Here is a 23,203-nt window from a genome sequence, read left to right as displayed (position 1 = left end):
GGGACGGCCCTTGGTGATCGTGACCGATGCGTGATGTAACGGAAGCAGCACAGAACTGTAAGCAAGGTCCTGGCTTCTCATCTCAGCTCCAGCTCTTAACTGAGGGGCTGTGGCCAAGACACTTCAACCCTCCAGACCCAGGCACTTCATCTGGTCCTTTTAGCGAGTGCGATACGAGCCTGTCCTTCTTCTTTATCTGAGAGTCCCTCACCACTTTGCATGGGAGCAGAGCCTTCTTACCGGTTTCTCATGGGACTGGCAGGGATAGATCCTGACTACCAAGTTCTCTAAACTGTAAGGGCTTCCCTAGGGTGGGGTCAGGAAGGGGGCCTGAATGGCTACATGAGCCCCCTCTCCAGGACCACCTGGGACTTACCCAAGACATCCTCACCTTTGTGTTCCGGATTCCTCCCCTCCCACCCACCCTTCTCTCTTCACAAGTTTAGACTGTTTATCCTGACTCAGCTGGCTTTTCCCTCTAAAGCAATTCCAGTTATAGCTCAGGGCACATGCAACAGCCATTCACCCACGCAGTTTAGGGAGAAAGGAAGATTTTACACTGGTATCAACCTTGAATCCTAGCTCTTAGTTTACAGCATCAGGTTAGACTCTGGATCCAGCTTCCACCCCATGAGCTTGAAAGGGAGGCATCGTCGGGCCCAGCCTGGGTGCCCAGCAGCCTGTGTTCCCGTCCCTCTGCTGCTCTTGACTTGCCAGGTAACGCACACCTGTGTGCTTTCCAGCTTGGGGATCCTCCTGTGTGGAGGACTCAGACCTGTCTTCATTCAGGGCCTCGGTCTCCCCTTCTGGATGGCTCAATCTACCCATAAAGTAGCATCCCGGTCCTGGCATGACATATTCTCTGCGGATAAGAGGCCCAGATGAATTTGCCAAAAATCAGGAGCATTTAAGTTCAGGGCCGGGAGGAAGAAGGAAGCTGTAGTGGCAGAAAACTTCAGGTTTCCCTCCCTCAGCCTGTGGCTTCTGTCCTTGGTGCTGTCCTGGTCCCTGTCTCTTCTTTTCTCCCACCCCACCCCAGCTTTACTTACCACTCCCCAGCCTACATCCCCCATCTCACCTCTCTTCTTGGCTCTAGAATACACTTTTTTTTTTTGTCTGCTTCAGGTCGTTGAGGCACGTGGGGTCTTTTGCTGCGGCACACAGGATCTTCGTTGCGGCACTCGAGCTTCTCTCTAGTTGTGGCGTGTGGGTTTTTTGGTTTTTTTTCTCTCTCTAGTTGTGGCGTGTGGGTTCCAAAGCACGTGGGCTCTGTAGTTTGCAACCCTCAGTCCCTCTCGTTGAGACGCGCGAGCTCAGTAGTTGTGGCGTGCTGGCTTAGTTGCCACTTGGCCTGTGGGATCTTAGTTCCCCGACGAAGGATCGAACCTGCATCCCCTGCATTGGAAGGTGGATTCTTTACCACTGGACCACCAGGGAAGTCCCTAGTATAGATTTCCTATAGCCTATTGGAGGTCTCCCATGCTCCTCAGATGCCTAAAATTTAGTATGTCCAGAACCAACTCGTAGCTCTGCCCATGACTGATTTCTCTCCCTGTCTCTACCCCACCCTACTAGTCCCCTCCCTACCTTTGAAACCTCAGGGGTCTCCCCGCTCATCCCTTCCATCCAGTCTGTCACTGTGGCTTCTGCCTCCACAGTGTCGCAGATGTCAGTCTCTCCTTTCTGTCCCCCGCCCTGCCCTATGTTGGGGGCTTGTCACCTCACCCCTAGATGCTCCAGGAGGTCACCCAACCAGTTTCCATCCTGTTTCTTCTCCTTCTATATATCCTGCATTCGATGGCATATCGGTCTGGTGTCCTGAAGCCTTCGGAGGCCCCATTTGCTTCCAGAGCAAAGCCCGCACTTCGTTCCTGCTCCTTATGTAGCATCCAGGGCCCCACAATGCCTGGGCTCAATCAAAATGTTGTGTTTTTAAGTTTCTTATAGCACCGAGCACTGGGGTGCTGGGAGACACAGAGGTGGATAAAATGCAGTCTCCACACTTAAAGACCTATGGCCCCAGCCACGTTGTGTAACAGACCCTAGTTGCCCCCCTTCCCCACCCATGAAGTGTCTGGATGGGGGCCCCTGAGCAAAGGGTCATCCTGGAGGAAGACACGCTGCATCTGCCCTGCAGCCATGTGACTCTCATCAGGACCTGGCAGCAGCTCCCAGAATCAGAGAACCTGGGGCATAGCTTAGGAGGGGGCTGGGGACAGGCTGGCAGTGACAGAGCTGCAGCAGCCACTGAGAGGGTTGGAGGAGATTAACTTAACCTCTGAAAAGCAGAGACTCCTGGAGCTGGAGGAGACTGTCAAGGGTCTTTACAGCCATTCCCCTGCTTCCGAGCAGGCCTGCATATAACTGATACAGGCAGGGAGGGAAGCTGTGCTCGTTACCACCATCCTCCTCCAACCCATTCATCAGTCCTCCCTTGTCCACGGTGCTAGACAATGACTCCAGCTGGGTGGATCCCTGCTGTGTATGAGGCTACAGTTCGAGGCAAAAAAAATCAGGGAGGGCGGTAGCAGAGCGTGTCCGCCTAACAGACCACACCGGCAGAATTTCTATTGCTGTCAAGCCGAAAGGTTGGCATGTTCAATGAGGTAGTATGTGAGAGGGGCTTAGCCAAGGGCGAGGCCCCCACCCCACGCTCACCCGACCCCAAAACACGTGCTCTTCCCACCACACACATGGCATCTCGGGTGAGAGTCAAGTTCCGAAAGGCTCCAGCTAAGCTCAGATCTCCCAGCTCTAATCTGGTGACCTGCCGCAGGAAGCTGTTTTTCTCATTCAGCCAATTTCCTGATGCTAAAATCCAGGCCGTTTTTCCCTGTTCTGGTCTTGGGAAACCTGGTCGCCATACTCTGCCACCAGCACCTCATCAGCCTCCAGTCCGTGAGCCCCGCTGTATCCTTCTCATCTCCTGGCTCTCCCCCAGAGTGAGGAGTGGTGTTGGGCTGTCCCCCGCGCCGTGATGCAGGCGTCACGGGGAACTGGGGCCACAGGGCACCAGCCTTGCGGCGGAGAGTATGAGAGGCAGGGCCCTCCGTTGGCCAGAACACGTGGAGAGGCAGTAGGCAGGCGTAAACTCCGGAGTCACACATGGCTGGGAAAGTGTGGGTTAGCGAGGAGGATGTGGGAGCTGATGGGTCCAGGGCGTTTAGAGAGCATTTCCGGTTGCAACTTGATGCTCCCTTCTTTCTGCTCCCAAAACACTGGTGTATCCTTCTCCCCTATCCCTCATTTTGATGGGCTGTACTTTTCTGGAAGAAGAACCAGATCTTGTTCATCATCGTGTCCCCAGCACATGGTAGGCACTTAATGCGTGTTTGATAAAAGGAGGAGGGAGCTTGGAGGTTCTTCCTCAAAAAGTTTCTTTCCCTAAGAGGCAGCGGGGGCTCCCAGAGGACACACACAGCACTTTAGGCAAAGTATGTGAAAACGGATCTCAGGACTGTGAGAAAGGGAAGCTTGCTGAGATTCTGGGTGAGGAATGAATGGATTTTTCCAGTGACTCTGAAAAGAAAAATCTCACTGAGTGAGCAGAAAACGCAAGGACAGCTTTCCATCCACCCCATCTGTGATTCCTCAGCTATTTGCCTTGGAGGATGAGGGCAGGCAGGGCTGGGTTACTAAGCAACCAGGCCCTGGCACATGCTGGCAAGTGTTGGTGCGGTCCTTCCTCAAGTGGGGCCTCCCTGGAGCGGCTGAGGCAGAGGGGTCCATGTGGGGAGGCGGGAGAGTCCGCTTTGATGGATTTCTCCTGTCTGCCTTTCAGCCATGGGAATGGCAGGTTGAGGGGGGAGGAATCAATACACTTCTCATTTGTTTAACTTTCCCAGTTTAACTCTAAGCAAGTGAAGATCCCAGTTTGGTGACCCCAGTAGTCTGAGTATTCTCAGACAGCCCAGGTAGAGTGGGCGGGGGCCCCAGGCCCTCAAGTGGGCCCAACACTGGGCCTGGCAACCCAAGCCCTCAACCTTCACTCTGGGTGACCTCAGGAAGCATATGCTCACTGCTCTCGGTCTCCCTTTCTCCTTCTGTAAAATGGGGAGACTTGCCCCTCCAGTGGAGACTAATTGCTAAAGAGGGCCCAGCATCTGGCTGTGAGAATGGGTGGAGAACTCCTGGGCCTGGGATTATAAAGGCTGTTTCGAGGAATGCAGATGGATGTTGAATTGTGGCGTGAGGTGAGGTTCTTGATTGCGGTGCGTGGAGGTATAAGGTTCTGTGCACAGAACAGAGAAAGGGCAGGAGCTAGGGTTCTGCTGGGAAATGGTTAGAATGTAAAATAGTAATAGTCAGTTCCTGGGCCTTGATGTGTGCCAGGCACTTTTCTAAGTGTATAGACTCATTTAATCCTCACATCATCTACAGTTGCCGCATGAACAACACGGGTCTGAACTGCATGGGCCCCTTATATTTGGATGGTTTCAACAGTAAATACTACTGTAGTACACGGTCTGTGGTTAGTTGAATTCGCGGATGCAGGATACCAAAGGCCCACGGTACGTTATATGCAGATTAACCCCAGCATTGTTTAAGGGTCAACTGTGTATATGGTTTCCATTTAACAGTGAGGAAACTGAAGCACTGAAGGGGTTCAAGGGTCACACAGTAGTAAGGGGCAGATCCAGAACTTGGGCCCAAGTAGTCTAATGCCAGAGCTCCCAGGCCCTATGCTATGGTGCCTCTCCTGTAGCTCTTTCCAGAATTACCCAAGTAACCGAAGCCCCAGCCGTGAGGCCAGGAGATGCTCACAGATGCAGCCCCATGTCAGCAGCATTCGTCTTGGAGTCACTGAGGACAGCACACTTTACCAGGCCATTTAGGAGACAGGAAACCAGATGTCCCTGCCCCTGAGCCTTTAGGATACAATGAGAAGACACACACGTGGAAAGACTCTGAGCTACTCAATGACCAACTAAGACACGTTTCAGTATCACAGAGTAATCCCGGAGCACCAGCGTGGGCTGGGTTAGCGGGGCAGGCAGGCAGCGCAGGGACAAGAGGGCGTGTGTGGGCCAGTGGCGAGGCTCCAGCACCCAGCACCAGCCCAGCCGGCAAAGCTGAAGACACAGGCGGGGCTTCCAGTTAGAGGGGAGCCGAGAAGGAGCCACTCCCCGCAGCAGGGCAGTGCCACGGGTGTCCCAGCCGCCCCTCCCCTCTGAGCGAGCGTGGCAGTGCAGGGATGCGGGGAGCTGGCACTGGCTCCCACGCGCCCGCTCACCACCTCGGAATTCTCTGAATCATTTACAGAGGCTTGGCCGCAGCCGGAGCCAGCACGTGGTGGGAGAAGGTGCGCCTGCTGTCCCGGCACCCACGGCCTGTGATTAGAACACACGAGCTGGACTCCTAGAGCCGCCCATCTCTCACGGCCCCGTGACTCTGCAGGGCTTGGCTTGATGGCTCTCAGAGCACGTGGGATCCTAGAAGCTGTGGGACCCTGTGGTCAAAGCATTCTTGTGCAGAGATGTCCACTAGGGTGAGAGTGAGGAAGGGATTCGGAGGTGGGGATGGAAAACTCTGAAGGCAAGCCAGTTGCGAGCTCCCAGCTCGGCGACTTCAGCAGAATTCCACGACTCCGTGGCCTGCACAGGAAAGATGAGACAGTGTTGCCCCAGATCTTGCTTTTGCTGTCGCATCCATTTCTCTAGGATGTGTGAGGTTGGAAAGCCGGGGTAGCTCCTTGCTCGTGGCCAGCTGTGACGGGGCACGAGGAGAGCATCTGAAGCAGGGTGGGAAGTGCCCACTGCTTGAATCGCCTAACGATTCAGGTTTCTGCAGAAGGTGGGTGATTGGACTGTTCGTCTCAAGGCCCGTTCCAGATCTCTGAGCCCAGGCTTCCGAATTGCACCCGAGCTCCCCTCTGGAGGGTCGTCTAAGAAGCTATAAGACCCTCTCCTAGCTGCAGCTGTTCCTCTGAGCCAGGCCGGGCTGTCCAGATCATCCCTAGGCTTCAGCCATTTCTTAGTGCACCTGGCAGGAGAGTGGCCAGGCCTAGGAAAAGAGCCTGGTCCTGGAGGTCCTGGGATGAGGGCCCACTTGCTTAGAAGTAGGATCGACTCCTCACTTTCCCAGAATATAGAAAGTAAGGGACACTCCCAACTTTACGGGAACCAGGTGAATCCGGGAACATGGCCCCCAGGTTCCCCTGCCCTTGGAATCTTCTTTTTTTATTGTAAGAAAATATATATAATGTAAAATGTACCATTTTAACCAGTTCTATGTGTATGGTTCTGTGGCATTAAGCACCTTCACATTTTTGTACCACCATCACCACCATCCTCTCCAGAACTTTTGCATCTTCTGAACTCAGCACCCATTAGACAATTAACTCCCCATTCCCTCCTCCCCACAGCCCCTGGCAACCACGATTCTACTTTCTGTCTCTTTGAATTTGATTACTCTAGGAACCACATATGAGTGGAATCATAAAATATTTGTCTTTTTGTGACTGGCTTGTTTCATTTAGCGTAATGTCTCCAAGGTTCCTCCATGCTGTAGCGTGTGTCAGAATTTCCTTCCTTTTTATGAATGAGTAATACTCCATTGTGTGTATGTACCACATTTTGTTTATCCAGTCTTCCATCAATAGGTCGCTTCCATGTCTTGGCTGTTGTGAACAATGTTGCTGTGAACATGAGTGAACAAATCCCTGTTCAAGTCCTACTTCCCTTCTTTTGGGTTTACATCCAGAAGTAGAATTGCTGGATCATATTGTAATTTCATGTTTAATCTTTTGAGGATTCGCCATACCATTTTTTTATAGCAGCTTCATCATTTTCCATTCCCATCAGCAATGCACACAGGTTGTTATTTTCTGTGTCTTTGAAAATAGCCACCCTAATAGGTGTGAGATGGCATCTCACCATGGTTTTGATTTGCATTTCCCTGATGACTAGTCATTTCAAACAGTTTTTCATGTGCTTATTGACCATTTGTATATCTTCTTTGGAGAAATGTCTATTCAAGTCCTTTGTCCGTTTTCAATGGGGCTGTTTGTTTTTTTCATGTTGAGTTATAGGGGCTCTTTATGTTGATATATTCTGGATCTTGATCCCTTGTTAGACATATGATTTGCAATGGAATCCTCTTTAAATTGATTCTAAGAGAGCCAAGTCTCACGTTTGAAGAGACTGGAGTCTAGGGTGAGTTATTGGAACCCACTCACTCACCCTGCCCACCATCATCCCTAATTCACTCCACAGTGCTCTGGTCCTGGGTTCTCTGGGAATACAGAGATGGGAAAGGTACAACTCCTGGTGTTGGGATGCTCATGGTCTAGTCAGGGAGATAGGTTGAGACACAACTCATGCTACTATAGAGGATGAAACCAGTGCTGGAATAATATTGGGGCGTAAGCGCATGCTGTCGAAGAGCCCACTAATTCTAGATAGAAGTGGTGGATTAAGGAAAGTATCCCCAAAAGATATGTCAGTTCCAGGGGGCAAATTCTCTCGGATGAGGAGGAGGACGTCTCAGACTGAATGATCAAACTAAGATGTCAGGGAGACTGAAAGGAGACGGGGACCTAGCAGGAAATCCAGTGAGGAAAACTAACCTGAAAAAAGACCTTCTTGGGCTTCCCTGGTGGCGCAGTGGTTGAGAGTCCGCCTGCCGATGCAGGGGACACGGGTTCGTGCCCCGGTCCGGGAAGATCCCACATGCCGCGGAGCGGCTGGGCCCGTGAGCCATGGCCGCTGGGCCTGCGCGTCCGGAGCCTCTGCTCTGCAGTGGGAGAGGCCACAACAGTGAGAGGCCCGCGTATCGCAAAAAAAAAAAAAAGACCTTCTCGTGCCCTAGAAACTCTTGAGGGCACAAGAGAATGCCCCAAGGTAAAATTCCTGTTGCCACTGCAGTAGAACAGGTGTCACCCTGTTCTGCTTGGATTCACACTTTAGACCTCTGAGCTAAAAAGTGGGGGCTTCGTAACGGTCCAGGGGAGGGGAGAACAGAAATGGAAGGGATCTGCAACATCTACCCTCCGAAACAGTCAGAGTGCCGGAGTCTCCTCTGATCTCCAGTTACTGTCTCAGAAGTAGATGGGTGCCATGGAGCAGGAACTCTATAGGACCCTTATACAATTCTGGAACCTTTCATTTCCATAGATTCGATTTTGGGTTTCGTGTGTGTGTGCATGTGTGCGTCTTATTGCTTCTTTGTGTTTTATTCAGTTCATTAAGCAAACGTTTAATGGCCCCTCCTGTGTGCCAGGCCCTGTCCCGGGAACTGCGTCAGTGAACAAGTCTTTCTCTGCCCTTGGGAAGCTTCTATTCTATGCTCAAGCTGCAGGGATGTGTGCTGATCTTGAGAGGCAGCCAGAGCACCTGTGTCCAGGCCACAGCCAGGCTGGGGGTGGGGTGGGGGGAGGGGCTGTCAAGAAAACCTCCAGGGTAGAGTACAAGGATGCAGTTTTACAGAGGAAAGAAGAACAGGCTGTGCCCTGGGGCCTGCAGTAGACAGAAAAAGTGAGGGCGGGTGTCCGTCTAGGACTGAGAGGGGATACCTGGGGCTACTAGAGTAACCACACGTGCTGGTTTGCCCAGGACTTTCTGATTTGGGCACTGAAAGTCCTGCATCCTGAGAAAACTCAGTCCCAAGCAAACTGGGACAGCTAGTCACCCTACCTGGGACTCAGAGCTGAAGGCACTGCCTACTTAACCATGGGACACACAGTGGGCATGTAGTGCCAGGGGCCCACAAAAATGTTTTAATTTCTTTTAAAATCAGGAGAAAGAAATGAACTTTTAGGTTGAAGAAAGTACTTTAATATATGACATTTATATATTTGTTTTTATACCAGTCATAAAATATAATTTCCAGGACTTTTTCATGGAGAAAGGGGCCCACAGCCCTGAGGGTGAAAGTGCATGAACAAGAGTCATAATGTGGCCCAGGCTGAAAGGCCTGTCAGGGGCCAAGGTTAAGGCGAGAGGACTCCCGCATGGGGTCAATACCCACCAGTCAGACTTCCCTTTGCCAGGTGAACGACCACTGAGGCTGCTGGTGGTTACCACGGCGTTTATTGACTGCTTGCTGTATACTTACATTGTGCTAAGCACTTCCAGATGTGCAGTCTCATTCCGTCTCTGCAATAAATGTATAAAGAAGGCCTTCTTATCTGCGTTTCGCAGGCAAAGCATCCCGAGTCTCAGTGAGGCTGACTTGACCACGTTCACAGACGACCAAGGGTAGGGCCAGCAAAGGCCAACCTATGGCTGGACGTGCAGGCAGCGTGGCCTAGTGGGTAATAACATACCTCCATCATTGAGTTATTTCGAGGATTAAATGAGATTGTGACTGCTAAACCCTGCGCACGCCTGGCTGTTGAGATTTTTATCATGATAATGAGGCCCTACAGGACCTGAACTTAAGTGCGAAGCTCCAGGGCCACAGGGCTCTCCCGGCCTCCTGCGTGGGGCTCCTGCCACCCCAGGTGACGTGCTCCTGCCAGTAGACAGAGGTGGCCAAGTGAAAGGGTGAGGGACGCCATGCCCAGGCTCCAGGACATGCTGGCAGCCCAGAGAGTCCACAGACATGACGCCCACACACGCGGAGCTGGGCTGGGCTGCCTAGGAAGCCGCCGAGGCTGGTCCCGGGTTGTGCCATGCTTATCCCGGTGTCCATGTATGTGTGTCTCTGTCTTCCCTCCTCAGATAACCTGTGAGCTCCAAGGACAGGAACCACACCCCATGGGTTTCATGTCCCAAGGTGCCTTTCACAGTCCCCAACCCATGGGCAATTCAGTCAGTTGCTGTTGACTGTCTACATTGACCATGCTCCATATTTTTGTCTTTAGGGACTTCAGTCTCTAGTTTTCATGGCTCCTCCTCTACATCCCCCCAGAGCAGCTCAAATTCCACGTGGTTCTGCTTGTATGGATGGCTCCATCCTTCCTCTGCTGGGAATAACCTATCAGGGAACACAGTTAACGAATTTGATTCTTTTATTTCGGGACATTGGACAGGAGTCCCATAGAGGGACTTGTGGGAATCAACACCTTCACTGCCCTGGGTGGGGCTGGGGAAGCCATTCCAGAACACGGCCGTCGGGACTCGGAGGGGGCCCTGTAGTGAAGCCCCATGGGGCTTCCTCTTTCCCATCTGGTTGAGGCCATCACAAAGGGGCCAATGAACCCTGAATGTGATCTGAGCATCAAGCAGGGTGTGCCCAGCCCGGACAGACGGGTGCCTGCCCCTTTCCTTCAGAGAGTCCTACTTAGGATGGGCCAAACAGAGACAGCAGGTGTTTGGGTCAGGCCAGCTGCTGGGCAGAAGGCATCTGCAGGTGGTCATTCTCCTGCAGCCGATGCCCGAGGCTCTCATCCCAGACAGAGGCCTGGAGATGCTTCCCACCCAAGGGGCAAAAGAATTGCTGCTGACAGATTTGCTAAGAGCTGAGAAAGAGGAAATGTGGCAAAGGCTCATGGTGACCAGCTTCCGGGATAGTTTTTGTTTTGTTTTCTTGAACTGTGTGAGTTGAGAAGGTGTGGACCTTACTTGAGCTTGGCCAATGTGGGGTCTGGCGGACGAGTAGAGAAAGCCAGTGGTGAGTAAGGAGCAAAGTCAAGTCGAAGAGAAGCGTTAGGCACGTTCTGTAGACCAGTTGTCACTGCTGCAGTGCAGACCTGCTGAGCTCCCAGCTCTCCTCCCAGAGGCCCCCATCCCCACACCCAGTTCTCTGAAACAGAAGAGGAAGCAGTGATAAAGGAAACCACCCTATCCTATCTTCTGTGTAAAATCTTAGAGCTGCAGAGGGGCCTTAGAATTCTGCTGGTCTCGCTTCGTGATTTCCCAGATGAGGAAACTGAGGCCCCAGGAGTGAAAGTGAGTCACCAGAGGTCACAGGTCATTGGATGGGCTTGCATTCATTCTCACCAAGAAATTGCAAAGAGCTGAGACATGGGACGGGCTTCCAGCCAAAGCCCACAGCCCCACACAGCCCACACCTTCTCAGCCTCTGCTTCTTGGGGTGCAGGTTGGTATGAGGTGCTCCTGGACCTGACTGCTGTCCACGCTGGGCTCTGGGCTGAGTATCACCTAGGCTGGTCCATTCTCTCCCTGCCACCCAAGCAACAGGTATTTTTCTGACACGTCCTTGGAGGTCAGCCCAGTTCTCCGCTGAGCCCTGCAGAGGGTGCCAAAGAAGAATAATCCTCAGATATCCTGTCTGACTCCCTCCAGGGAGCATCTAACTGGGGAGATGGGATTGACACAGGTGAAACAATAATTAAACAGTAAAAGGCAGCATATAGTCAGATGCTAAAGGTAGCCATACAGGCTGTGAAGGCACCTCCATAGGTCCTGGCAGTGGTGGAGGTAACATTAGCGGGCAGCTGCGGAGGTCCATGGCACGTGGGAATTTGCAGCTCTGCTATGACAGGAATCTGAGGGTTTGAGGCCATGGGGCTGGTGTTTGGAAATGAGTCCCTGAGCTGGTGAGTGAGCTTAGCTGCCCACCTGCATCCTTCCTCAGGCAGCTTGCTGCCTCCCAATTAGAGAAGGGAGGAGAGAAAGCAGAACTCCAATGAAGTGATAAAGCTTTTGTCTACTTGTGAAAAGTGTCCATTAAGTGAGAGTGAAGTTACCAAAGGCCCATCCACTGGTGGTGGGAGGAAATACATAGGAAGCACCTGATTCTTGATACAAGTATGATATTAGGAGAAAGGCGGGGACCAGCACAAACCTGTATACTGTATACCTTTCTCCATTTGGGAATTAAAATGTCAGGAACCTAAAAGATTAGGAGAGCAGAAAATGAGGAGATTGCTTTGGGCCAGAGGAATTTTCTCAGGAAGCTACACAGAGAAGATGGAACTAGAGGAGATGGGGGCTGTGTATTCTAGGCAGGAAAACTGCACAAATGACAGTGTAGAGCAGACGTGGGCAAACTACTGTTCGTGGGCCAGAGTGCACAAATAAAGTTTTATTGAAACACAACCACACTCATCCTATGGTCGCTCTCTGCTACAGTGGCAGAGGTGAGTAGCAACAGAGACTGGATAGCCTACGAAGCCTAAAATATTTGCTCCCTGGCCCTTTACAGAAAAAGTTTGCCAAGCACTAGTGTAGAGAAAAGAATGAACAAGCCCTATGACATGTGAGCCAATCCAGAGGAAGTGCTCCAGGAAAGTGAGAAATGAAATTGGCTAACAGAGATAGGACTTTGTATGCCTGGAGTGATGGTTACATACATGCCTTTTAGGTGGGTTCAGTCATTTCCAAAATACCCATTATTTCATTTGATTTTACCTTTGCATCAATCCTGTGAGGCAATAAAGGATTTTTATAGATGAGGAAACTGAAGCTTAAAGACACGATCCAACTCTCTCAAGATCACTTTGTTAGTAATGGGAGTCAGAACCTGAACACATGCTTATGTTCACCCCACAGGTATTGCCTGAGCCTCTACCATGTGCCAAGCTGGAACTGAGTTCTGGGACCCCGTGGTGGAGCAGACAGGTGCTTCTCTCACAGAACTCAGTCCAAAGGGCAGTCCAAGACTTACTGCACTATAATTCCCAGCAGAAAGCAAGATCATTTTTCTCCCCCTGTAGGCAATGGGGAACCACTGAAGGTTCTTGAGAAAGCATATGTATTATCTGCTTCATGCTCAGGGCCACTGGGCGTGGAGAAGAGATAGAAGTATGATGTAAGTCACTAAGGAGCTTCAGTCTAGTTAGGAAGAAAAACCAAGATGGATGGTCTACTTGGAGGTTAATATTAGATGGATGTTTAAGTGCAGGATAGTATAGTGTTAGTTTTGGATGTAGGTTAGCTCTAACCTTGCTGGGGCTCCATTTCCTCACCTGTGAAATGGGCATAATAATAGTACCTTCCTCATAAACTTGTGGTGAGGATGAAATGAGCTGATACATGCTAAGTGAGTAGAACAGTGCCTGGCACATAGTTCGCCTGTTAATAACAGTCAAGGATCATCGTCCTCATCACGCAGGGCTGAGGTGGTCAGAGAGGCCTTGACCGGTGAAAGATTTCAGATAGACAGCAGTAAGATGATGAAAGCTGTGTGCAGGAGGAAGAGGCTGACAAGTTTAAAAAGGGGAAAAGTGAAATTTCTTTTTTTTTTTAATATGTATTTATTTGGCTGCATCGAGTCTTAGTTGTGGCACGTGGGATCTTCATTTCTGTGTGTGAGATCTTCGTTTCGTCACGTGGGATCTTTTAGTTGCGGCATGTGGGATCTAGTTCCCCGACCAGGGATCGAACCTGGGCCCCCCTGCCTTGGGAGCACAGAGTCTTAACCACTAGACCACCAGGGAAGTCTCAAAGGGAAAGTGATATTTCTGGCAAAAGTGAGGTTTGTGTGATTTAGGTCCAGAAAAAAATGGGCCCGAACGTATCTGATGGTTCCAGCACATTCTCCTCAGCCCACTCCTGACCCTGGGGGTCCCTCTCATCACTGGAGCTTTCATGGGCTGCCTTGAGCTCAGCTGCGGAGACTAAAAGCCACAGGCTTCACTCAGGGTCTCTTCTTTGTTGGGTCACTTCCCAATAACCGAAATTAAGACTTTACACGTCATTGATTCGGATGCAGAATCAGCCAGTGTTTGGATTTTTTCTTAAAATAAATTAAAATTCAACTTAGGGTAAATCTGCTCTGAGATAGGCCGCAGACCACAAGAGGTTGGTCCTCTTTGTTTTGGTGTAATCATATTTTAATTGAAAAGTCTGAGGATCACTGTCACAAGGGCCATCTCTGCTCTGACCCCTAGCGCCCAGCCCTCTTCACTTGGCTGCATCCCAGTAACCCTGAGAGTTAGAGAGGACACAGACCTTTCCATGGCTTAGGACCTGTGAACACAAATCTGCTTCTCACCAGTGCCCTGGATGTGCTGGCTGCATTGGGAACAGCTCCACCGTCTGCCACCAATGCCAGGAGCTTAATCAGAGCAGATGCATCCCATGCCAGATGCACTGAGATGTATAAGCCTCCTAGGAGAGACACCTCACAGGGCAATGCCTGTTACCTTTAAAATCACAACAGAGTGAGCTCCCCATTCTGTCTCCATCTTGGGCCCCCCCAGGAGACAAAACTCTGTCTGGTTTCTAGCTTTGTACCCATAGATGGAGACAAATCTTTCACTCTGAGAACTTGAGAATCTGGCAGGTGAATAGAAAGTGGGGTCTTTGACTTATCCTCTGAAGATTGCAATATTATTATTTTTTATTTATTTATTTTTTTTGCGGTACACGGGCCTCTCACCGCTGTGGCCTCTCCCGTTGCGGAGCACAGGCTCCGGACGCGCAGGCTCAGCGACCATGGCTCACGGGCCCAGCCGCTCCGCGGCATGTGGGATCTTCCCAGACCGGGGCACGAACCCGTGTCCCCTGCATCGGCAGGCGGACTCCCAACCACTGCACCACCAGGGAAGCCCTGCAATATTATTGATCTGTTCACACCCTGGATACTGCCTTCTCTGTTAACCTTTGGGGGCAGTGCGTATCTGTGAGTGCAAAAGTGTTAAGTCTGCAGCTGGATGGGGACCCCTGAGGTCTGAAATTGCTTGGGAGGGGTCTATACCAGTTCTTCTCCAACGTTGCTGCACATTAGAATCACCTGGGAGATTTTTTAAACTCCCTCTGCCCAGGCTGCACCCCAAACCAATTAAATCAGGTCTCCAGGATGGAGCCCAGGTGTTGTGTTTCTCAAGATCCCCCAGAGGAGTCCACGTGCAGCCAGGTTTAAGAAGCACTGGTCGAGGTTTTCTACCATCTCTAGGATGGGAAAGAGTGGACTCCCGTAGCTATGGCTGGCTGGCTGGCTGGCCTGCTTTGGGAGGTGATTCATTCAGTCCATGGTCAGATCTTGTCTGCCAGATCTGGTGCGGGCAGCAGCCAGGGGTGCTGTCACCCCAGGGTGGGAGATTCAGTGTGCTGGCCAGACAGGTCTCCTGGCACTCCCAGACGGGATGGAGATCAGGATGGCTGTTTTCTGCGTGAGTCCTGCAAAAGGTGCCCACGGCCACTTGCGTCACTTCCCCAGGTTTGTGGTGGGAAGGGGGGAATAGATGGGTTATCTGCTGAAGGAAAAGAGAACAGGAAGAAAAAACCTTAGGTTAAGGCAGCTCTGACTCTTACTGTATTCAAAAACAGGCTGGAATACTGGCCTTTGAAAGCCATGATGCAGCTGCCTTTTCTTACCGGGAAATGGCTATAGCTCATTTGGAAACTATGAGAGATCTTCCAGGAGCTTCTTTTTTGTAGATAAGTATGAGAAAGCTGTTAACTCCTAAGGAGCAACAGCCTGCATGTTTCAGAGATGGACAGAATGGAGTGTATGTAATGGTAACGGGATACTGGTCTTTCTGACTGGAAGCTCCCAGAGGGCAGCAGGCACGTCTGGTCCCACAGAGATGTGCCCAGTGGGGTGGGTGCTGGGGGCGGGTTCTCCAGGAACTAAGCGGGGAGGGACGAGGAGTGAGAAGTTCCACTGTGATGGTCCCTGGGTGAATAAGTCGACAGCGAAAGAAGACCCTCTGTGTGGCTCACACCACTTGCTTCTCAGCTCAAGAAGATGGCAGATGCCTTGGGGAGTACTTGCCCTTGGGTGGTCCTCAGTGGAATCAGGGTCCTGTTCCAGAGACCCGAGTGACCACATAGGAAAAGAGTGGGCCCTGCATCCTGGTGCCTGCCTCCTCCTGCCAGAGGCTAGAAGTCCCTCCTTGACATCTTTATAGGTGACACGGTGGCCCCAGGTCCTGAGGCTTCTGGGGACCCACTGAACGTTTCACAGGTCACGTAACTTATAGGTCTTGGTGTAGCGGCTGCTCATCCCAGCCCCGTTGCATGGAATTTCAGTGATCGCTATGGGAGTGGCTGAAGCGGCTGTCCTAGGGTGACCACATGGAATTGAGAAGAGCATGGGTTCCAGACTTTGATGGACTCGGTTCCAGGCCCAACGCAGATGCTTACGAGCGGTGGGACCACAAGCGTGTTTCTTAACCCTTCTGAGCCTCTGTCTGTAATCTGTAAAACAGGAATAACGTACGTAGTATGTAAGGTATGTGAGTGTACAGTACTGTTCTGGTCGAGATCCTCAAGGAAGAGCACATAGGGGAGCAGACAGGCCAGCGGAAGATGCTGTGATGGAAAAAGGATGTCAGCTCGTTTCCATGCTGAGGGGTGGGTGTGGGAGGCCACGCCCACTCCCCTCGGCAGCCACAGAGCTTGACATCTTATCGGCTCTGTGGGACTGGAAAGTGGGAGGGGGGAGTGAAGGCATTCTGCTGAGTGTGACTTGTCTCCCGTGGGCGGGCTGGAGGGAAGAGGCTGGACAGCTCTGCCACGGGAGCCTGACACGTTCAGCTGGGTGGTACTGTGACGGCAGCATGGCTGTGAAATTCCCCAACCAAACCAGACACCCACAGGGCAGTGCTGGGTGACGTCAGCCTGGAGAACACGGTTGCCCCACCACTCTGGGCCTGTTTCCTCATTTGCCAAAGGAGGATCCTGACCCACCCTGGGTCCGCTAGATTTCTAAGACCAGGCAAATTCTTGGCAGGTTTTGACTGACCTATTTATTCCCCCAAACTGTGGCTCCTGCACTCCCGGCCACACAGGACAACGTGAAGACAAAGCAGGGAAGGTGGGTGGCAATGGACTTGAGAGAAACCCAGGGAACTGACAGACGGACAGGTTTGCTTAGACCCCAGAATTCTCCCCTGAATTCTGTCCACAGTGTGAACAACATCGACCTGAATCTCCTTGGCTTCCTTCTTCCTAGAGGGGGTGCGGGGGTGGGGGGGTGGTCAGAAGAATAAATTGTGATGTCATGGGAAGAACACAGCAGAACGGACTGGCATCCCTTTTAGTTCTGCAGAGGCTGACTGCAGGGCTTTAGGCACGTTCCTAAACTCCTCTGAGTCTCCGTCGTGTCACCCGTGAAATGTGGGTAATAAACTCTTATCTTGCAGTTTGGATTCTGAGGATTAACTGAGATAATGCAAGCCAAGCACTCGGCACAGAGGAGGTGCTGAGTGAACGCTGGCTGTCCCTGTGCCCCAGTGGAGATTTATCCCCTCAATTATCAGGGAAGGCTACAGCCCCCTGCCCCCACGAGTTCATGCATTCATTTGATAAATATGTATATGTGTGTGTGTGTGTGTATTCTTACTATGTGCAAAGTGCTGTGGCCAGTGACATGGGGCCTGGACTAGTGTCCATGTGCCCTTGGTCCTCTCGATCTGGGAGAATCGCTGTCATTCCCATCAGCATATACCGAGATCACGTGTATGTTCCTGTCTCTCCAGCTCTATTGTTACTTCCTTGAGGAGATGACCATGGCTTGCATTTCTTTGCATCTCCCATAGCATCTAAATGGACACCCTCCATAAGCAAAACAGCTCTGCTGATTCACCAGATTCATACCCAGTGCCTGTGTGCTGGGCCTCTTCACCTTGATCTTGCAACAAGCCTGAAGGGTGGGTATTGCCCCCGTCTCACAGGTGTGGAGACTGGGGCCGAGAGAGATTGAAGTCACTTCCCCGGGGTAGCTGGCTGCGCAGGGGTTTGACTTTCTCAGGCTGAGTCCATCCCATTCACTGCGTGAGGCTGGTGCTCACTTATTCTCGGTTGGAGAGGCCTTTGGGAGGACGAGGTCATTTCCTTCCTCATCCTGAGAGCCACTGTACATCCACCCTCACATCTGTGTCTGTTTCAGAATGACTGTACGCCCGCAGAGGAGCCGTGGCGCCCGCCCACGCTGCAGGAGATCAAGCAGAAGATCGACAGCTACAACACCCGGGAGAAGAACTGCCTGGGCATGAAGCTGGTGAGGGGGCCTGCCCCGCACTGTCCACCCCCTTCCTCTCTCCCCCTCCCAGCTCCATAGCCCCTGCCGGTGTGGCTCCCCTGCTCTCCCTCTGCATTCTGGGGGATACCCCCACCAGGGCCCTCCCCTTTCTTTGGGCTCCTGGAGGCCTCCAGGCTTGTGTGAAGCTGAGAGCCTGGGTTATCAGGGGTCTCTGTGTATTTTAGGGAAATAAAATGGGCTTTAGAATAAGATCCACATCTAGTCTCTGGCTCTTCCTGTTTTTAACTTGTGGCTTTGGGAAACCTTAACCTCTCTGAGCTTCAATGTAAAATAGAGATATTAGTTCCCATTTGTCAAAGCACTTGTGGGAATTAAATGATAATACAAGTGACTAAGGGCCCAGGAGGCCCTGGGCAAGGGGAGCTCGCAGCAACTCCTCCTCCCCTTCTTGGTCATTACAGCCTGTGTCTGGGGAAGCGTCCTTAGACTGTGCAGAGCTCAGAGAGGGGAGGGCACCAACTTTGTGCCAGGTTTGGAAAGGCCATCTTCAGTGGGGAGGGGAGGAGACAGTAGAAGAAACCTGCCCCCTGCTGGTGGCTGGCAGCAACTGGCTCTTTGGGGCTTCAGCCGGGTGGGGCGCTAGAAAACCCAGTCGCGGATAGGCCTGGGTTTAAGTCTTGCAGACTGCCGGGTTTTGGAAGGAGATGCAGGAGAAAATCCAGTGCGCTGGTTCTCCTAGGACCTTATTACACAGCCTTCCTGTTCCTCCTCGGTTTGGAGGGGCAAACTAGAGAGGCCGCTCCAGATCCTGCCTCTTGGCCTGGGGACCCACCAAAGGCAGTCGGCATCTGCCTCGTGTCAGGGCATTTGGGGCAGGCAGCCTGAGCCTGTCGGGAGGGTGTTTGACTGGGATGGCACTGCTGTTAGGAAAGGCCTCTGCAGCCCACCGGATCTGGGGCCACGGCCCAGAGTGGCAGACAGGATCAAGCAACACAGACCCTCCCGGACCCCACATGACTTCCCCCCCCTCACCCCCCACCCCGCAGAGTGAAGACGGCACCTACACGGGTTTCATCAAAGTGCATTTGAGACTTCGGCGGCCAGTGATGGTGCCTGCTGGGATCCGGCCCCCGTCCATCTATGACGCCATCAAGGAAGTGGACCTGGCAGCCACCACGGACAAGCGGACATCCTTCTACCTGCCGCTGGACGCCATCAAGCAGCTGCACATCTGCAGCACCACCACGGTCAGTGAGGTCATCCAGGGGCTGCTCAAGAAGTTCATGGTCGTGGACAATCCCCAGAAGTTTGCACTTTTTAAGCGGATACGCAAGGACGGGCAAGGTATGAGAGAGCTAGCTCCCACCCAGAAACTACCTTTCCCAGGTCCGTCTGTGCTCCCCAACACACTGGAGTGGGAGGATTGGGCTTCTCGTGGCACCTCCATCCAGCCATCCATGTGGCATTAGATCTGTGGAAGGGCCACACGCACATTCCGCCCCGCTCTCTGTGCCCCTCCCTCCACGTGTGACTTCAGGAAAACCACACCCTGGGCTCTCACTTCCTAATCTGTGGAATGGGACGGAACCCGCCCACCACTCCTACTAATCTTTTAGGGGATGACGTGAATGGAAACATGCTTCACACTCTAGCAGACACCGAAGATAAAGGTTGTTACCCTATTTATTCTTGTCAGGTTCATTTCGTTAGGTTGAAAGGATGGCCACTTGCATTTAGAAACACCAGCCTCTGCGTTTCCAATCGGTCCCACCCATCCTGAGCCCCTGCCCTTCTTTTCCAAGATGAGTGCCCAGCCCCCTCTCTTGGTTTGCAGTGCTCTTCCAGAAACTCTCCGTTGCTGACTGCCCCCTCTACCTGCGCTTACTCGCTGGGCCTGACACGGATGTGCTCAGCTTCGTGCTAAAGGAGAACGAAACTGGAGAGGTGGAGGTAGGTCTGGGACCCTTTGTTTGGTGCACAAATCCAGCCTGCGGGGCACGTTGGGCAGGGCGCGGGTTATCCTCACCACCCAGCACAGCAGGAAAATGTCTCAAGGCAGTTGGGCTGGGGTGAGTGCCGGCTGAGGTTCAGCATTTAAGCCAGGATTGTAAGCGCCCTGGGGTAGCAAGTCAGGGCCTGTGTCTGGCAAGGCCTGTGGAAAGACGGGACTTCATGCGCTTTATTTCTGAAAACTCAGGGTGGAGGGGCGCTGAGAAACTCCCTGTGTTCCACCCAGGTTCTTTTGCTCCAGGATGGCCTGAGGCCCATCAAGCCCCATCCCTGGGCTCCACTGGGCATGGGTATTTTTGAGTCATTTGTCTCTCCCTGGTTCTTCAAAGCGGACCTCGATCCCCCAAGGGAAGCTCACCGGAGTCCAGTCTGTGGTGTGAAGTGAGGTGAAACCAAGCTGGTGGCCCCCGCGGCCTGGGCTGCGTGGCAGGTGGGGTCACAGAGGAGTGACCGAGAACAGGGTGCCTCTCACAGAGTTTGTCACACTGCATTCACTGGAGGCCTGGGGTTCGGGGAAGCAGTCTTGGGAGCCACTGTGGAAATCTGGGGGGTCCAGGCGAGCGGGGCCCTGTCCTTTCCCGGCCTCCACCAGGTAGCTCTGCTTTCCATCTGCTTTATATAGTGGAAGATTTCGTTGGGAAAAAGTGTTCCGCTGAAGCTGTTTGAACACTGCTGGCCCGTGGCAAGCTCACGGGCCTGGGGGTTTAGAGGCCTGGCTTCTAGCTCTAGTTTTGCTGCTATAAGCTTTGTGATTGTGGTGCTTTTGTCTGTGATTGTGGTTCCCTCTGTGGACTTCAGTTTTTTCATTTATCCAATGTGGGGATTAAACCAGATAAACCTTAATGTTCCTTTGTGCTCGAAGAGCTTAGGAGTCGAAACCCCTGGCCCCATGGGGGCCTCAGTTCCTGGGTCAGCCTGAGAGAAGTCAGACTTGCCTTCTTTCCTGAGAGGCCAGGTCCCCCAGGCCCACCAGGCTCTGCAGAGCCATGCAACAGACTCATCTCATCATCTGCTCTGCCGGCCAAGGGAGGCAGATACCCTAATTCCACGGGAGATGAGGAAACAGGCTGAGAAGGTGGACTTATGCGCTCAAGGCCACACAGTGGAGCCAGGCTGACACCCAGTCTCCTGAGTCCAAGTCCCACTCTCCTCCAGGTGCCACTTGAGGGTCCGCATGTCGCTGGTCACCCCGAAGCAGACAGCTGGGTCCCAGGCAGCTCCCGCATCACTGTTAAGATCTCAGCGGCTACAGAGAGATTTAAGATGGTTGATTCTCTGAATAACAGTGTGGCTTGTGGACTAGTAACTCTTGGCCACGAGATGCCAGGATTTGAAATTCTGTTGCTGGTACGGCACGGAAGCCCCAAGCTTTATTTGTCACATCTGCCTACTCAGTAGCAAACCATGTGCAAACTGTGTGAAGAGTGGGGACAGCAGGGGCCCTTGGATCAGGCGACCACTAACCCGTCTCCTGTTGTTTCTCCCCCAATCTCCCTCTCGCCCCACAGTGGGATGCCTTCTCCATCCCCGAGCTCCAGAACTTCCTAACAATCCTGGAAAAGGAGGAGCAGGACAAAATCCAGCAAGTGCAGAAGAAGTATGGCAAGTTTAGGCAGAAACTGGAGGAGGCCTTAAGAGAATCCCAGGGCAAACCTGCCTAGCTGGTCCTGCTTCCTCTTCTCTTGATGCCCACGGATTTGTTTTCATTATGAATTATTATTTTGCCACAGACACTTTTTCTCAGGACACCTCTGTTGGGTGCATCTGCGCCCGCCCAGCAGTTCCAGACGTGGCACAAAATCTCTGATGGACACGTGTGTGCGTGGAGTTGGGGCCTGCCCACCGTCACACTGTGCCCTCTGCACACTGCCCAGGAGCAGCGCTCGCCCGTGTGAAAGATCCGCCACGTCCTCTCACCATCGGCAGGCCTTTCACAAACCAAATAGTTGCCTCTCTCCACACCAGCCGGCAAAGGAAAGAGAAAAGATTTTAGAGATATATGTTCTTTCTCTGCCTTTTATTCTTTTTCAATTTCTTTCTTATTTGCCATCCGCGGTTCCCTTATTTATGAGTCCAAGAATTGTAGCATATTCCTTTAGCAGGTCTGAGCTGAGCCCCTGAGAGACAGCACGACAGTGCTCATAAAAGGACTGTCCCCCACTTTCCCCAGGTGCCCGTTGTTCATGCTTAAGGGAAGGTCATAAAGCCACTGGCTCGGGGCAGGAGCACCGGAGCTGAGATTGCCTGAGAAATTTCCAGAGAAGCTGCAGCCGGCCCTGGCCCTGATGGCCCAAAAGTCTGTGCACATGTAAACCCAAAGGCATACATATCTGTGTATGTGTGGTCTTCAGCCATATCTTTGTCAACAGCTCTTTGTTTCTGAGTTACAGTTTTGAATTTAATATTGCCATCATCCTTATGTGTTTCCACCAAAGGGAAACCAGCCATTTACCATTTTTAAAGTCTCCTGCTGAGTATGGAAATCAGGCAGTCAAAGCCAAAACATGTTGCAGATAAAGGTGTCCAAGCTGTCTTCAGCCTTTCCCGGGCTAGAGAGCAGAGGAGGCCTGGCTGCCTTGGTTTCCCTTTGGCCTCCAGCACTGCCTCTCTCCTCCCACTGGGACTCTGGGATCTCCAGATACCGCCAGAGGAGCTGCCTTGAGTACAGAGGGGGGAACCTCCAACTCAGCCAACTTGGAGACCTTTATGTTCGAAGAATGGCCAGCCACGGGGCTGGCCTCCTGCTGACCTCAGTGCCTTTTTGTTTTCAAAGAGGGACAGGAGCAGGGGCATTTGCTTGAGGCTCTGCTGCTGGCTTGCTCCTGCCAGGAAGTGGACCGCGGCAGTGTGGGAGACAAGGCCAGGAGAATCTTCCCTCCAAGTATGGGACGAGGGTCGCAGACCTCCTTCCCGTCTAAGGTCCTGGGCTCTGACTTCCAAGAAGTGAGGTCAAACTGCCTGGACAGGGCGGATCAGATTCCCAGCTCTACATGTGTACTGGCTCCTTGCTTAGGTTCAAACTTAAAACTAGCCGAACAACTCAAGCCAGTAGCCAGGACTACAGAGACACTCCCGCACAGAGGGAGAAGGACTCTGGACTTCCAAAGCGGGGCCAGTTTTCCAGTGCAGCCTCTGAGAGACCACTTCTTCGTCAGCCTCTGAGAGACCATTTCTTTGTCGTCCTCTGCCTTCCCAAGTCCCTGTTGGGTTGGTTTGAGCCCAAGCTTCTTCGTGTAGCCTCAGCAGTTCCCTCCCTCCCTGACCCTCGCTGAGTCCACAGGCCCCTGATCACAGAAGGAATGCAGACCCCTCATCATGCAAACACTGTCTTCAGAGCTGCAAAAACAGGACGAGTTAAGCAGCTCAAAAGAGATTTTTTACACCATAAAAACCCTAGTTATCGGCCATCTCCTGC

General features: G+C 52.3%; 1 protein-coding gene across 3 annotated transcripts in view; it reads left to right on the top strand.

Moving 5' to 3' along the window:
* RASSF5 (Ras association domain family member 5) overlaps nucleotides 1-22,846 on the top strand; it is a 70,653-nt gene extending 47,807 nt beyond the window's left edge. For 2 of the 3 annotated variants that reach the window (XM_024750907.1, XM_024750909.1), the window contains 4 exons: nucleotides 17,686-17,796; nucleotides 18,825-19,122; nucleotides 19,613-19,728; nucleotides 21,297-22,846. In XM_024750907.1, the coding sequence (XP_024606675.1) occupies nucleotides 17,686-17,796; nucleotides 18,825-19,122; nucleotides 19,613-19,728; nucleotides 21,297-21,449 (678 nt within the window). In that variant the 3' untranslated portion in view covers nucleotides 21,450-22,846. The remainder of the gene's footprint in view (nucleotides 1-17,685; nucleotides 17,797-18,824; nucleotides 19,123-19,612; nucleotides 19,729-21,296) is intronic. The other variant, XM_024750908.1, reaches the window with a different exon arrangement.
* The last annotated feature ends 357 nt before the right edge of the window (nucleotides 22,847-23,203 follow it).

This window comes from Neophocaena asiaeorientalis, unplaced genomic scaffold (genome assembly GCF_003031525.2).
Source record: "Neophocaena asiaeorientalis asiaeorientalis breed wild unplaced genomic scaffold, Neophocaena_asiaeorientalis_V1.1 scaffold67, whole genome shotgun sequence".
In the NCBI taxonomy this organism is placed as follows: domain Eukaryota; kingdom Metazoa; phylum Chordata; class Mammalia; order Artiodactyla; family Phocoenidae; genus Neophocaena; species Neophocaena asiaeorientalis.
This window is presented reverse-complemented; position numbering and strand designations above follow the sequence as displayed.